The sequence below is a fragment of the Solea solea genome, chromosome 14 (genome assembly GCF_958295425.1).
Source record: "Solea solea chromosome 14, fSolSol10.1, whole genome shotgun sequence".
In the NCBI taxonomy this organism is placed as follows: Eukaryota; Metazoa; Chordata; class Actinopteri; order Pleuronectiformes; family Soleidae; genus Solea; species Solea solea.
Window position 1 is genome coordinate 11,195,664 of NC_081147.1, and position 15,582 is coordinate 11,211,245.

Sequence of the window (15,582 nt, forward strand, 5' to 3'; positions counted from 1 at the left end):
CCTGGCTAATATATACAATAATAAGACAACAGCAACAACAAATATTGTGAGATTTAGGCTGGTGCAGTTTTTTTTACAGAATTTAGTTTAGTTTAAAGTCTGAAAAGTTATCTGCGTGCTAAGAACTAAATGCAAGCTAAATCAGAAACCAATTAATACTAACAAGCTGAAAAGGGGAATCTAGCGGAGGTGGACACACTTCAGGCAATAAATCCACTCCACACTAGTGGTTGTATTGTGGGACAAGGACAGTAGTCCAAATGAAAGGCTGTAGTCAAGCTACAACTGTAGCTTGTCTCGAATGGAAACATACTGGAAACATATTGAAACATACTGACTGGAAAGAGCACATGTTATTACTAAAACGCTCTATGTTCTTTACACCGAAGAAGAGACATAAAAATACACATGTTAAACAGTGACAGCAAAAAAAGGTTACAGTGATTACTTTACATGTCTTAATTAGTGTCATGCAGCCACACACTCATAGACTTGGGAAAACTTTTAAGCAACTACTAACATGTATGTACTTCATATTATTTTAGAAGTTGACAGTTTGTTTAGTTTTTATTGAAAAAAAGAAAAGAAAAAAAAAGATTAAATTTAACTTCTTTCTGGAAGTAGTACCTTGTATCGTCCAGCTTAATGCAAACCCCCAACTGATTAAATTTTGGTCTACTTTTTGATGATTTAATTAAAAATGTTATTGGCAGAAAAACATCTTGTCCCAAGAGGAATACCTACGCAAGTACAGTATAGTCACAAGAAACAACAGCTCCTTGTTTCTGTAGTGTTCTTTTTCTTGCTTGCAATGTGTGCATCCACAAAGCTTTTATGATCTGTGCAGATACTCAAGCGTCATTGTTGCAGCTGCAGCCATGTGCATACCTGTAATTAGTATGCAATGCAGTTCTCTATCACAAACAAATTCCTTCCACTCCTTGATAATGTTAGGGGAGTAATTAAACATTATATATTTTCACTTCCAAATCTTATGGCACTGGGCTCTTTGGAGACCAGTTAAAATGGTGATAATGTGATGGTTCCTGTTGCTTTCTGCCCTGTATATGTGACTTGTACCCTGAAACTGTTGGTGAGCCTCCAGGATAATTGAGTTAAGGTGTCATGAGGTTTAAGTCTTCTACCAGCATCCAGATGGGGTCAGTGGAGGGAGGAACAGTGGGTGCCTACATTTGCCTGCCGGTTCTGTGATATCTTGCCTCTTATCTGCTTCCTATGATCAAAGCACAGCAGCTGTGTGTTTTGGCTTTCTCGCAGCTTCACTTTTGGCTTTGTTAGCATTTGCTAAGTTATTAATTGGTCCAAAACTAATCAGTTTACCACAGTTAATGAAAAAAACATTACAAGAAAATACCTGATTTAGGAATCCAGCAGGCTTTTTTTGGTTGGACACGATTTGTAGCTTGTGCAGCACCTTCTTCAACAACTGTGGAATGTTAAGTTCCCCTCTTACACTTGTTTAGTATGCTACAAGTGTAGTATAAATTCAAATGCTTTGTGTGTGTGTGTGTGGACTAAGCATTCGTATTTCCATCACTCTGCATCCTCTGCTTTGGCCCACTCCCCCCAAATGGCCAAGTGAGCGACAGATCAGTGGGGGGTGGATGCTGTGTGTGGGAACAATCGGGCACCCCCTTTTAGGTTGGCTGGCCTCCCCCCCTCCTTACCACATTCCACACTGGACCACCAAGACCTGCATGCAGGGAACCCCAGACCTGGGAACACATGGCAACAAAGCGAGCTGGAGGGACTAACTGTGGCATACAGAGAAAGAGAGGGGGATTTGACTGACACGAAAAGAGTTTTGTACGATTACATGTTTAACAGAATATCCAAGAGAAGTGGTGGGCCAGGCAGGGAGCAAGTGAACGACTTTGTGTGTGTATGTGTGACACAGGCTTAGGGAATCTGGTGAGGTAACATACATACATGCACTGTGACTCATCTTCACTAGGACATAAAGGCCATATATGCAGCCTGTTCTTCCTTATAACTCCTGTAAGCATACATCTGTCAATCACAATACAAGGATTTTAACACAAGTTTTATACCGAGGTGTAGTCACAGTTTGAATCTGTTTTTTTTTCCTTTTCCTCTGCTTGAATATATCATGTCATATGCTGTTAAAGTGTTCAATTCTGCTCCATTCTGTCTGACATATCACTTAATTTCTTTCTCCTCAGCTTGCTCTTAAACAGCCCTTGTGGGAGGTTCTCATTCATTCTTGGTCCTTTCTTTCTCATCTCAGAGTTGTTTCTACCTTTTCACCATCATAAGTGGTATTTTCTTGACCTGCTGCATTCAGTCCACCAACTCTCAATATCCCAAGCCTTTTTCTGTTTTTGTCTGTTAACACACATCTTCCTAAAGCTTTGATATCTCTTATAACTGTTTGGAGGCACCAATTTGTATTTCTCCTAAATGAAAATATACAGTTCATTGTGAGGCAACTTTGAAAGGCCTCTTAAAAAGTAAATGTTAAGAAAACCTGTGGTCTGAATAACATGTTTAATTTACTTGGTACCAAATTGAACCTTTTTACAACCACACTGTCCTCTATCGTCCAATTTTTCTGGCTGCTGAAGTCCATTTGTGCAACTGGTTGTTGGTGGTGTAATGTTTTTGTCTCTGATATTTGATCTGCTGTGCTTCTCCTTTGTGTTGATCACCTCACCACTGGTGTCACCCAGCCAGCTGTGAGGAGTGTGGCGAATGGCTGTGGGCTCTGATCCCAAACTGCAGGGGTGGGGTATACCCTCAAGCCCCCCGTCACCCACTTTCTCTGCCGAAGCCATCTCGATGCCTCACTGCTAATGGGGCAGTGTGGTTATGATTTACTTGTAACTCAACCTTTTTTAATTGATTTCCAATGAATCTGCAGGGTTGATGTCTGTTTTGATAGTAATGATCATCATTTGGTCTGACTCTTGAGAGGCTGATGTGGTTAGGGAGAACAGAGAGTGTGTGAGTGAAGACAGGGACTTGACTCAGGGTTTGGGCTCCAACTCCAGTGCTGGATGCTGGCCAGAGAGGCTGTAATCCCTGCTAATTAATCCCAAGGCCTACATCAAGACTCACACTGATGAGGCAGTCACTCACACCTAGCTCACTTTTCCAAACTGTTGTCAGCATAATAGGTTTCCTAATATTTTTCTAATCCCTCTGTGTGCTGCTTACTCTTGGATTATTTTCATATAGATTATGTTGTTTAGGATCAAAACCCAAGGTTTTTCCATTTTTGCTTTTGGAAAGTCCTTTATTCTCTGGAACAGAGAAGCAGTAGGCGGTTCCTTGGCTGCTTCACACAGCCCTGTGAATTTGACTGACGTGTTGATGCCATGTGTTAAAAGCAGGTCATCAAAATCCAAATTTAAAACATGATGAAAACAATGCCAGACGTCGTGCTGGTTAGTGGTCGATAAGGAAGGGAGAAAGAAAATCATCAAAGCATTAAATACTTTTCAAAATGATGGCTTCAAAGCTGCAACGTATTTGGGCAGTGTTCTGAGGGTGGTTTCTGCTGGTAGAGACAAAAGTTTGTTATTATATGGCAATGCAAGTCAAAGCATCAAGGCTTGAAAACATCGTATATCATCATAATGAGAAGTGGTTCCGATTAACATTCAGTATCTCATTTGGAAGGGACTGAGCCATCCATGACTGAGGCCCATTAAACCATTGTACTGCTAGTTTTAGACTTTACAGTGCCTGTGATGGTCAGCTATGAGGGGTTCCCTTCCCACCGCCTTTGCTGGTGTCCAGTTTCTCAAGGCCCAACAGGTATATCAGAATCTTTGTTGCCCTTTTACATCTTTCAGCTTCCAGAAACCTGATCTTGTACCTGACCTCATTCTGCCTGGGGGGCTTCGTCAGGCCCCGTCCTGCCTCAACATCTGGTGGAGTTCAGCTGCTTCTGAGAGGCTGATATAAACATTGTTGGAGCTCCCTGTCCTAAGGAGGGGCTCGTTGGCTTTTACTGGCAACGACGAAACGTATTGTTTGTGTGCCTTTTTTAAAAGATCTCGTATGTTTCAACAAAGCCGGATTTTTTGAATTCTTTTATTGTGACGTCGGAGGGAGGGATGTGATATTCTGTTATGTGGAATTTGCTCATGATAACCATGCATCAAGTTCTCCTTAGACTGGTGTCGAGGAGCTGTGCTGAGCATGTGCTTAACTGCTGTCAGTGTTGGTCACATTAGACAATAGGTGTGAGAAAGGACAACTCTGAGAATAGCTACTGTAACTAACCAACTAACTACTTTAATCAACAAAAAAGCCTTTGTGTAACCGCAGATATACTAGAGCTGAACAATTTGAGGGAAATATCTAATTGTGATTTTTCTGACTGAGAATGCAGTTGCATTCACAACACCATCAAAATATTAACTTCTCTAAATTATATTGCAAGGATGAGAACTGAATATTCCCCCCACAGTCCAAGAACTTGCAATATCGGGATTAGATAAATTGGACACTCTAAATTGACTATAGGTGTGAGAGAAACACAGGATTACTATGACAACCTGTATACAGAGTATACAGGTTGATCTTACTAGTTTGTGGCTCTTGGGCAGTTTGTGAAGAACTTCATAGGACCTATTGCTAAACAGTAGTCTATTTCTCTGACAGCACACCAGTGTTTGCGCAGTGTCCCATGGTAAAGCACTTGGCCTTTAAGTAAAGAGTGTTTTTCATTTTCTCCTTTTAAAGTCTGTTTTCATTTGTGTGCCATGAGTCAGTGGAAAGATGGAGGGCTGGTGTGGAAGGAAAGGCCAAAAAGGTCTTTTGTACCTTTTTTATTCTCCCCATCTCTTCTTCCCTTATGATAAACATGGTGTGCTGTAACTTGTTCAGTCTTTTTGTCTGAAAAGCCTCTGCCTGTCTCTGCAAATCTTAAAACAGCACAAACTTGCTCTCTTTCACTCAAAATTTCCTGACCGCACACGCATCCTGCTCAAGCATAAAGGTGGTATGTGTATAAAAGCACCCGATCAAACACTGCAACACAGCGGCTCATCAAAAGGCACATAACCTTAGAGAGAATGATTAGACAAGCTGTTAATGTAAATCATTGCCCCCAACTCCCTCTTGTAGATAGAGCAGTTGTTATGTAAAGGGTCCCAGCAGACTGATGGATGGAAGGAAAGTTTATTGATATACATTTAAATATTATTTTAACTTTTATGGATTCATTCTGACACAGGCACTGAAGTTGAAACCAAGTGGCTGAATGTTGGGGTTTGAACTACAGTGAATGTCTGAATGGCTGGCAGACCAGTCACCAGTGGTTGATTTAATTACCAGAAGGAAATCAAACATAAATGCAGAAATGTTGCCCAGAGCTCACTATGAATGTGGCCCAAATTCAGTCTCCTCCTAAAGCAAACTGACTCGTGGCCTCCCGCTTCCCTAGTTAAAGGCCAATCTTGTGCAGATTTTGCTGATTCAACCTTTCTTTTATATGATCTAATTTATTCAATACTTTGCTGATGTATTACTTGACCCTGACAGTGGAAGTGCTTCTTTTGGACCATTTTTGTACCTATGAGGGAAACTGCATTCATAGGATCATAGGATTGCCTGCTGTAGTAAGCAATTACTATTAACTAAACTACTACTAACTAAATTTCTAGGTGAGTGACCTGCATGTCCGACTTAACACATCAGACCTTACATAGGTTATCTCTGAGAGGATTTGCAAAATCGCAATTACACATCTACTTGTAGAGCCTGTGTTCAGAAGTTTTATTTGCATCAGGCTATTTTGCATGCAGAGATCAAAGAGTCAATCTCAGTCCTTCACATTATTTTGACCACAAGAGTTGATGTAAATTGTACAGCAGGAGAATTTTGATAACAGTCGCAGCAGATGGAATTTGGTTTGTGACTTGTTGGGATGTGCAGGAGCAAGTTGAAACCCCGACAAAGCAGTGACCTGGGAAGTGGTGTAGGCAGGGAGCTTTTGTGTAGGGAGACAAAGCCGGAGATGCAGGGCTGGGACAAGAGAGGGAATCGGACCGAGTCAGAGGCCGGGGCAATGTTGTTGAATCTCCCCAGGGGCTTCTGGGTAAATGTTCATGGATGACAGCGTTTTGGAATGTTCACAAATGGAGAGTTTTAATTGGCCACAGGCTCCGACTGGTTTAGTAATCAGAAATGGACTCCAGTGGCAGAGGGCGCTGCTTTGTGGATCCCAGTGTGTGCAGTGTGTTGGACTAAGTACATTTTAGAAAACAATTTGCATATTGATTAACAATTATTAAGAGTTGCTATTTTGAATAGTATAATATGAACATTCAACTTTGTATTTCAAAATGTCACTGCTGCACTCATGTGCCCCTCACTGTTTGACTGGGGATATACTCTTTCAGGTGCTTTTCTTGAGGTGGTTAATGTGTTTGTTGTGTTTCCATCAGACATGCAAACTCAGTTTTTTTTTTGTTTTTTTTAATCTAGCATAGAACTGTGTTTTAGTGTTTGAAAAGCCAAATCAGTTCCATATTTCAGATCTTAAGTTCTTTCTATACACCAACTCATCTGTGTTTTCAGACTTATGCTAGAAGGGACGAACTCCAGGTGTTTCTTGTCAAGATATTGGCTATTGAATATAGTGGACAAACTGGCATTTGATGTGTATTGTGAACTACAAGTGAATCCCTTCAATGAAAACAATTGCAGAAACATTTAAATCGTTCATCTAATGTCTAAGGTGCATGATACAGAGGCTGTGCCCCTCAGTTTTTCTGTGACACTGAAGTTCTCCTGTGTACATACATTCAGTGCTAATGGGGGTGTTTTCAGAGCACCCCTGTTCCACAGGTAACAGCGTGTCTTCATAGAACACCCCCCTTGTTTTCGGTATTTTGGATTAGCCCAACCCACAGGAGACTGAAAGATTTAAGAATGTCCGGTGGTTATATTTAATTTTGAGTGTTTCATTGTAGGCAACAGTCAGTCCTCTAACATCCATGTCAAAGACATCGGCAGTGTGGCAGCATTTTACAAAAATAGATGGCGACATGCAAAGTTTGCCAGTTTGCATATCACAGCTCGACTACAAACATGGCATATCATATAAAAACGGTAAGCTAGCTTGTCTTTGTTATGTTGCTCCGTCCGTTTTGAGTACATGAACATATCAGAATTTACATATTTCAATGTTTTAGTCTAATCATTGATTCATTGAACTGCAGGCGCACTCGCCCGCAACAATGGCAGCAGTCTATTTTGTCACAGAGACTAATAATCTAAATATTCCTCAACAGTTGATAATCACGCTGATATCAACGTAGTACAGTATAGTATATAGTATATTTTCAGAAATCATGCGCTATGATATTGCGCAGATGCACATGATCCGAAGCGCTTTCAGAGCAGTCAGCCTCCTCTTGACTAGTCGATTTTGAGTCGAAATTTTAGGGCTTCAGTCGACCAAGAATTTCTTTGGTTGGCTACAGCACTAGTGACCATGGCATTTTTCAAGAAACGTTTGGCAGTTTGGTGTTTTGATGGTTGTATTTGAATAGATTTTATTCCTGATTCATTAAAGGATACATCATTTTACATAGACATTATCCAAATCCCTGTGTCTGCCTGTGCAGCTAAAAATAATCCCTCCAGAGACTGCTTTCCTAAACCAAAACTTCCTGCCTCATAAATGGATGGTGAGCATTGTTCTAAATGGAGTAAATCTGTCATGTCACACTTGGAGCTGGCGTTTCCCAAGCTCACAGCTACGGGGTGGCTTCCTCCCAGTCATAGAGCTGCTTATTTGTGGCTGTTGCAGTTGGTCTGTGTGATTGTTCTTTTCACATTATTCTATTACACTCAATGCTGAATCAAAGGTCAAATCAAGATGAGTGTTGTGGCTGCGTTCTGATCAGCTGACAACATTATGTACTTAAACGCATGTTATTGTCACATTTTTATTAAAATAGATTTGCATGCAGTCAAAAACCTAGTTTAACACGTGATCAGTTATGGTGATCCATATGGGGGAGGGTTCTTTTGTTGCAGAAATAGAATGAATAAAAAGAATAGTTACAGCCTCAAATACAGACAATCTGCAAAATTGTCATCACACTGATAAAAAAAAAGTATATCATGTATGCTTTATGCCCTATCAATTCAAATAGTAGCACAATGACATGATGTGACAGAGGTCCACTGCAAATGTTTCAGTTACGATTCCCATAAAATATTTTACTGCTTAACTTTGAATAGCCCTCAACAGTAACATCCTTTACAGACTATTGGCTAGTTATGAGTGCAGCGTAATGTCTGACTTACGGAGCCACACACTAAAGACTGTTTGCACACAGAGCGCGTTTTGCAACGTCCCTCTTAATGTTCAGGTTATTGTAGCACCTGGTGTTTTTTTGGAAGAGTGTTATTTATGTGCAAACACTGGGATCCTCTTGAGCTCAGCCAGCATTAACATTACAAAGATGCTGAAAAGTAATGTTCATTACCTTGTCTTTTCTGTGTAGGTCCTCAATAGTGAATGTTGTTTGTCAAGTCTGTACACCGAACCTAATATACACCAAACAATTACCATAACAACTTTAGCTATACAGTTTGTCCTTCATCATTTGTGCATCTTTGCCTTTTGAGCAGCAGTCAAGTGAAACTCTTGGAGCATTAGAGCAAAGCAACAGACACGATCTGCCACTGCTACCAACACTTTATTTTAAACACTTCAGTCATAGTCAGATATCCTCTGCCAGCACATTTCAGTCTCTTGGACTTTCCTTATGAACTGCGAGTTGAAATGCATGATTGGTTTGGCCAAAACTGCTATAAACTTGTCATTACTCTATTTTTGTAAGGGTCTTAAGTGTGGAAACAGAGTAGGTGGAAGTAGCGCTCTGCCCTGATTATCTCCATATGAACTGCAGAGCCTTTAATAATGGTTTCCGCTTACAGCATAATCTTGTTGAATATTTTCTCCTTTTGCGGTGACTCATCCGTAGCTAAGAGTACACCCATGTTCGCAGGATACTGAAGTGTCAAATGAGTTTAAAGTATGAAAGGGTGTTTATCATTTATCTTGGCTTTAATCATTTGAATTCAAATTGTTTTTAGTTTTTAAAGTGACAGTTTTAAAGGCATTCACTTTTAAACTTAGTTGTATAACTTTTAATTATATTGCTTGATTTGCCAGAACAGTGTGTTCCTGTTGTCAAATGTGTCTGTAGTAGTAGTAGTGCAATTTCTATGCACTTATGGCAGTAGAGTAATGTTTATGTTGTCTGGGATGTCTCTGGTTTGAGTCGTCAAAGATGAGCTAGGAAAATCTGGATAGGGAAAGTGAACAAGACACACTTTCCCTTCACCTAAATTACTACTGGCATGATGCCCTGAAGCAGGAGTCTGTGGCTGCACCGAGCAGCAGCAGCCTCATATGAATGTGTGGATGTTTGTAACATTCCCTTTCCCAAAAGTTACTCCTCCAGGTTGTAAATAAGATGGAGCTCTTACTTAGCCTGCTAAGTTAAGTGATTTCTGGTAATGTGAGAAAAAAAAGTAAATGCTTGAGCAATTTTCCTTTTGGACTATGAAAATATGAGATATAATATTATAGATAGATAGACCATAGTAGGGATACCAGTGTTTTTTTTGTCATCAGACTAGCGCCTTATGTGAGATGTTCCTGCTAAACCCTGCACAGTCATGAAACATTTTTCAGTTACAATTGTTTATGCAGTATAAACACTAGTAACGTTATTAACACAAACAAAAAATAGAGAAGACAGCTTTAATGAGAATGTTGCTAGGGACTAATCATACCAAGAGCCTCGGCTGTATAAATGCACAGAAGTCCTGTCATTTTTCCAATGTGTAACTCATCAGAGACATCTCGGAATATTTTTCTAATATTGAAGTAAATATGAGGAGAGTGGGACATGCTTTCATTCTTTAAGGTCAAAGACCGTGGACAAGGATCACAGAGTGACTTATGAACCTCATTTATATCCACTTAGAATATTTGTGTGTTATAAAGGTTTGCTAGCTTCACATCTAAGCACTGTCGCTCTCATTAATTACTTGTGGTGACTTTTTATTCTTGCTCCCTGCAGCAGTGCGATATACCCCTGACAAGCCCACATTGAGGACATACAATAAGCCCACAGACTGTATTTTTGGTAGAAACATGTATGTTGATGTGAGAGACTTCCAGTTTGGCATTTCCAGTCAGTAGTTGTGTTGCATTATGTAACAGGCAGTTGGTTTAAGGAAAAGGAGCAGTCTTAGTAGGTGAAATGGGCCTACTACACCCAGCACTTCCCGTAGCGCATCGTAGTCATTGACCGTTTTCTGCCAGATCTGCTGTTCAGCGTCGACAATAAAATTATTATATATTTTAATGATGATTTATCATTGCAACCCTACTGAAAAAAAAAAACATTTAATCCATCATCTTGAATGGATGTGTGTGTGGGTTTACTTTCAAAATGACACATCCAACATTTGAACAAAATGGTGTGGTTACAAAATTATTGGTGAAAGATGACAAAAGCAAAAATTATGAGACTGTTGCTAACAAACAAGAGATTTTTTTAGTTATTCAAGACCATATTATCTGAATTGTTTGGCTGGAAGAGTAATTGGAAATGTTGCTTTGAACAAAAAATAACTATAAATAATACTTTTTTATTTTTCATATATAGACCTCAACTCAAGACTCTATGGAAGAAAGGCACTAAAAGTAGTGATTTGACAACATGCTTTAACAAGAAGGAATTTGAAAGGAATGATCTAGAAATTGCTATGATTTTGAAAGTGAAATTTGGTTCTCTTTGCCTTCTTTTTATCTCGTTTCACTCGTAGCGTCACCACATTTCCTTTCCTTTGCCTCTTTGAAGCAGTCCACACATTATTACGCCTCCTATCACAAACAACATGTCTATTAGAAACCGTAAAAAGAAAAATTGTGGCCTCCTCAGAAGACCACAGGTTCAGCTCATGTGATTGTGCATGACAGGATGTTGAACAGAACAGAAAAGTTACCCAACAAATGGCACCAATCCCTTAACCCCCCAGGATAATTACACCCTAGGCAGAGGTGACGAGCAGGAGGAGAATGTTATGGCTGCAGGGCATGCAAATTTACAACAGTCTGTGTAAAAATACTCTGTAGACTAACTGCACACTTATTTACGTGTTACAACAGAGAGAACCATACTGAATGCCAATTAATAGTCAATCGTTATATTGTAGCATTGTTTCACATATTTCACACAAGTGAGAATGTTTAGAGTTGAGTTATATAGCTTGGACGAAGATTAAACAGTGACCTAGAATATTTTCACATGTTTTTCATGTTTAGAAATGCCAGTGTCCACCGTCTCGCATTACAATGATTCCTCTGGGATTGAAATAGTATGTACATAAAAAATAAGCTCCATACAGTTAAACATGTAATAATTTAGATATGTTGATAGTAGTGTGAGAACCCAGGTTTGGTTCAGTTGCAGAACACCAGGCTCCAATTAGTGACAGACGTTGGTGAATGGTTCATGGCATGTAGTACCCCATGGCTTCCTTTTATGACTCTCTGTGCAGTTTTTAGTTTTAGGCTTTAGGAGTATACAGAAATCATTCATTAACAACCTTAATGAATTAAACTGAAACAATCATGTTTTCTATTGACATATTTTCGATTTGTCTGTGGCTTTTGAGTCTTTTAACTGCCTGAATATAGGTATATGGCCTTTTTTGTATTTGTGTTGGTGGTGTTATTGAAGTGATTGGGGAGTGGGGGGTCATTTACTGTGTGTGGTGGATGTGCTGGCTGGTGGACAGGGGGGGTCAGAGGACAGGACCTTTCTCAGAGGAGTGGCTGTTAACCCTTGACCTCACTGGTTAGGCCTGCAGGGTGGTGGCAGTGTAGGCGAAGCTGGGTGGGCGGGTGGGGGGCACCCTGAGGTCCGTCTGGTTCAGGGGCACATGATGGCAGGCAGAGGGGGTGGTGAGATGTCTAATCTGGTTTTTGTCTGTGAGGCATTTTCTCCTCCCCCACCATCCTTCCTCTGAGAACAGAGTTTGAGAGGCAGGACAATGTCAAAGGGAAGTGACTTATTTTATGAGCCATTTAAAGGGGATGGTGGTCCCCTAACAAAGGCAAGTCAGAGAAGAAGCAGCAAACTGATAAATACCATGACTCACAGTCACATGCTTGTTTACAAGATGCTGCTCTCTTGTTTTGTGTACCATAAATGGTGGTTTTTCTTGTCCTAGTGACACTTAATCAATGTTCTGTCTCTGTGTTACTACATTTTTGAAGTACTTAAGGACGCTTAAGGACTGAGAGAGGCTTCCTAAAAGAACTCTGGACAACAGAGAGCCAGTTCCCTCATCACACAAAGACCAGTCATGGTAGAGAAATGACTGATGCATTAACTGACATAGCTTATTTTAAAACAGTGAGGCTCAAACATGTCACGCACACTCGGACATGATGTTGATTTTGATAGGATCTAACTGGTCTCGTTAGCTGCTTATTCTCTTTCTCACAGTGGTTTTAGAAATTGGCTGCCAAAATGTTTTCACAAAGTATGCATTAGGTAAGAATCTTTAGTTTTCTGAGACTTAATCCTTTTAGCTAACAATGTGGCATTCATATTGACGTTCCTGTGAAATATTTACCATCTCACTTGTATTTGTGTACTTTGGTAACCAGGGCTATTTTCCATATGGATATAGCTGTTTTAATTGTGCGCCTCTGCTGTAGGCAAACAGGGGGCCCTGCTGGAGGAGAGACTGGATGGCTTTTTTACCTAAAAGTTCAGCCTGTGTGAGTGTGCCTGCGCATGTGCGCTGCTCCCTGTACCTCCAATCATGCTGGTACAAAGAGCCATGTGTTGAGCAGTGATGTGATGTGTGAATATGTTTAGGTTGGGGCTGCCAACTGTGCCTGGGTATGTGTGAGTGTGTCTGTGTGTATGTGTTGAGAAGGGGATCGGTTGTACGGGGGGAGAGGAGGACTGTGAGAAAAGGAGTGACTTGAGGGATATTTGGACTTGATCCCAGACAGAGGGGTCCAGTTTATGGCGCCAGGGTGCATCTCTCCCTCTGGTGCACTGTTGATAATTGTATTGCTGCGAGTTACTTTTAAATTTTTAACCCTTTTGTGTGTGTGTGTGTATATGTATATACATATCTATGTATATATTAAACCAGAGGTCATTGATTTTGCTTGCTGGGTGACTAGCCTAACAGTTCCATGTGTACTCATTCATTTCTTAAAATTGTAGGAAATATCAAAATTTGCATCTCTGTCAATCTATATAGTGGTTTACTGTATGTTGATGATCAAGTTACTGGCAACCCAATAAGATGCATAAGAGTATGAAACTGCACAATTAGTATCAATCTTTGACAAATGCTCTCAACACACTTCCAAGAAATAGCTTGTCCTTGAGTTTGTATTAATCAAAGGGTGATGAAAAATCAAACAAAATACCAGGGAAGAAATTAATAGCTGAGTATTATCAATGCTGCATTACCCATTTTACACCTGTTTTGTGTCTCCTGGAGCTTACAATAAAATACAGATGCTGTTAATGCATGATAATGTGTATAACACTTTCACTACACATACAAAATGCTTTAAAATAGTCTTTCAATAACAATAAAAAATATGATGTCTTTCAATAAATGCAGGGAAATTTTACAGATAATTTAAGGCACCCGGTCCATCAGGCCAGACATACAAAGCCACTCATGTTGCTGTAACTTGTACTCAAGTCAGTGAACACGAGCTGGTGGGGAAAACCAAACAGGCCGTTGGTACCTGAATGCAGTGAAAGGATTTCTGTGTTCCCCCAAATTCCAGCAGCTACTTTTAAAACAAAACATTATTGCAGCTGCAACTTTGCATTCGTCTACTTCTCACCCTCCTTTTAATGGGATGGCAACTCACTTAACAAAGTTGACAGGAGCTGTTTTATTGATGGTGTTTGGTTCACTTCATACTAGAGCTGCAACTAACGATTATTTTCATAATCGATTAATCTGTTGATTATTTTCTCGATTAATCGTTTGGTCCATAAAATAACAGAAAACCTTAAAAAATGTTGATCAATGTTCGTCAGACCTGAAAATGATGATGTTCTCAAATGTCTTGTTTTGTCCACAAACCAAAATGATTAACTTTTAATGATTTCTTTGTTGTCCAGAGCAAAGAAATTAAGAAAATATTCACATTTAAGAAGCTTAAACAGGAAAATCTTGTTTTAATCATGAAAAAAGCTTCAAACCGATTAATTGATTATCATAATATTGATATTCGATTAATTTAGTTATGGATTAATAAGCGATTAATTGTTTCAGCCCTACTTCATACCAGTGTCTCTGCTAATGCCAATCAATGGAAACTTATCAACAGCTTGCATTTCCACGTGTTAACTATATTGAAAATTCAAAACCATAAAATATGTCACATCTCTGCTATGAGCGGCATGTAATTTACCAGCTTTACACTATTTATGGCAACTGGCTTTTTCTTGTTTTGAAAATATTTGCTTACAGAGAAGGTATCAAAAAAAGAGTTCAAAGCATCACGTGACTTTAAGAAAGGTCATGTGGAAAGGGCCCCTTTCACGTGACAACAAATAAGAAATCACTGTTGTCCTGTGTGTCATCTAACTTTAGACCCCTTAAAACAAATGATTGTGGTTGAAATGCTCTGCTCTATAAGGTTGCAAAGCCAGGCTGACCTCAAAATGCTTTTGCAGGTTTATTCGCCTGAATGCTCATGGCTTAAGTCAGCCATCTTACCTGCAAACTGACTGAAGAGTTAATCCTCTACTTTTAAAGTTTGTGTTTTAGAGGGCAGTCAGCACTCGGCCCCCAGTGAAAGATACAGAGCTAAACTATCAATCAGGACAAGAGAGTGCCAGGATAAAGGGGCCAGCCAAAGACTGCTCCGAGCTAAGTGTTGCAATTAATCCACTGAAGTGCAGTTGAGGGGGTTTTCACAGCCAAGGTGCATTTAATTTAGTGAGAGGATGAGCTCCTTGCTTAACAGATGGTTTTACTCCAAAGAAATGAAGAAAATTGTTTTAATGATCGATGTGTTTGTTTTAATATCCACTGAAACTGGCCATTTGTCCAGTTCCAGTCATTTGGAAAACTAACCCATGTTTGCGGTCACTTTCTTTTATGTTAGTTACAGGACCAGCCAAGCAGATTTGTATTCTGACGTGTCTATTGTGTTCACAACTGATCTTTTTTCTAACAGATTGCATGTTGAATGTACTTTGAGATGTGACTCATGATGACAGATTCCTGTCGCAGATGTTTAACAGTGTGTTGTCCTCATCTTCTCCAGGAGCCCCGCTGAAAGTGTGTCCACAGGGTTTCTCCTGCTGCACAGTGGAGATGGAGGAGAAGCTGAGCCAGCAGAGCCACTCAGACATGAAAGCTCCCGTCTCCAGGCTAAGCTCCAACCTACAATCCACCTTCAAACAGAAACATGAGCATTTTGATAGTAAGCAAATAAACAAACCCACACAGTCACTTTTCAGACTTAACTGTGCCAGTGGCCATAGGGTC

General features: G+C 39.9%; 1 protein-coding gene across 1 annotated transcript in view; it reads left to right on the top strand.

The window, feature by feature from the left end:
* Positions 1 to 15,582, top strand: part of gpc4 (glypican 4) — a 31,691-nt gene that overhangs the window by 5,509 nt on the left and 10,600 nt on the right. The window contains exon 2 of the mRNA XM_058649883.1: positions 15,359 to 15,517. Coding sequence (XP_058505866.1) covers positions 15,359 to 15,517 — 159 coding nt within the window. The remainder of the gene's footprint in view (positions 1 to 15,358; positions 15,518 to 15,582) is intronic.